Source organism: Penaeus monodon, chromosome 22 (assembly GCF_015228065.2).
Source record: "Penaeus monodon isolate SGIC_2016 chromosome 22, NSTDA_Pmon_1, whole genome shotgun sequence".
Classification (NCBI taxonomy): domain Eukaryota; kingdom Metazoa; phylum Arthropoda; class Malacostraca; order Decapoda; family Penaeidae; genus Penaeus; species Penaeus monodon.
Genome location: NC_051407.1, coordinates 33,334,624 through 33,335,670, shown reverse-complemented (window position 1 = coordinate 33,335,670; position 1,047 = coordinate 33,334,624). Strand labels below are relative to the sequence as shown.

Genomic DNA, 1,047 nt, shown 5'->3' with positions numbered 1-1,047 from the left:
AAGCATGTATGTATGTACTATCAATATCATTTGTTTATCTATATCAGTACCGGGTTCTGTGACTTCAAATCGATCTCTGAAACGCCATTGTCAGTTTGCGATAAGACGATATGAAAAATCTGTTTCACTACAAAGTCCTGGTTGCATGCTGGCTGCCTCGAATCCCCCTAAATAGTTTATCTCTATCTGATTTCATGCTGTCAAGAATGTCAAGAATGATATACGGCAATGTACGCTTCCAGGAGCACGTTTCAAGTTACATTTAAACTCTTATTTAAATTGCATCGTTAGATTATCGTGTTTGCAAGTGATACCGTTGCACACACTCGTGAAACTCTCCTGAAAAAAAAATCCTTTTATTCCCAAACTCATTTTCTTCCTAAATCCTCTTTTCTTTCTGAGCATATTCAGTATCCTAAAACCTTTATCCTTAAACTTCTGCTTAAATCTCATTACCTCTTTAACACAAAAACTTTTAGAGGTTTTCAAAGCCTTTATTCTTACCTCCTCCGCAAGCCTCCTCCTTGGCGCTCCGGGGCTGTGACGTCACGAACAGTGGCTAGAGCTCCTTCTGTTTGCATAATAAATTTATATCTATATTTACATTAATTATCATTTCCTGTATTCACGTTTTCTTTCTCACACTGGTACTAATGAATAACGTCTGCAGCCAGCGACACCACTATATCTGACGCCATGCCCTCCGCGAGCCGAGGAGTGTAGAATAACCTTGCATTTTCTTAGCCTTGCCCTGATTCCCGCCTCCCTCGCCGCAGCCTTCGTCTTCTGCGCGCTTCTGGAGTTCACCTTCGTCAACTACCTGTGGCGGCGGCGGCCACACGCCGACCTCCGCGGAGGCCCCAACGGCAAGTGCCTGCCCACCCAGTGCCCGCAGATCACGGCCCTCGCCACCACGCCCGCGGAACCCAAGTCGGTGATCGCGAGTCTCACCGGGCCGACGGCCACGACGCCCCCGCCCGCCACGCCCGCTGACGGGGTAAGCAGGAGACAGATCTCGCTCATACTGTATGTAATTTACAGCATTAG

General features: G+C 47.0%; 1 protein-coding gene across 1 annotated transcript in view; it reads left to right on the top strand.

The window, feature by feature from the left end:
• The window catches only part of LOC119587612 (glycine receptor subunit beta-type 4-like), a 35,794-nt gene that overhangs the window by 32,438 nt on the left and 2,309 nt on the right, over positions 1-1,047 (top strand). Inside the window, exon 3 of the mRNA XM_037936320.1 lies at positions 777-997. Coding sequence (XP_037792248.1) covers positions 777-997 — 221 coding nt within the window. The remainder of the gene's footprint in view (positions 1-776; positions 998-1,047) is intronic.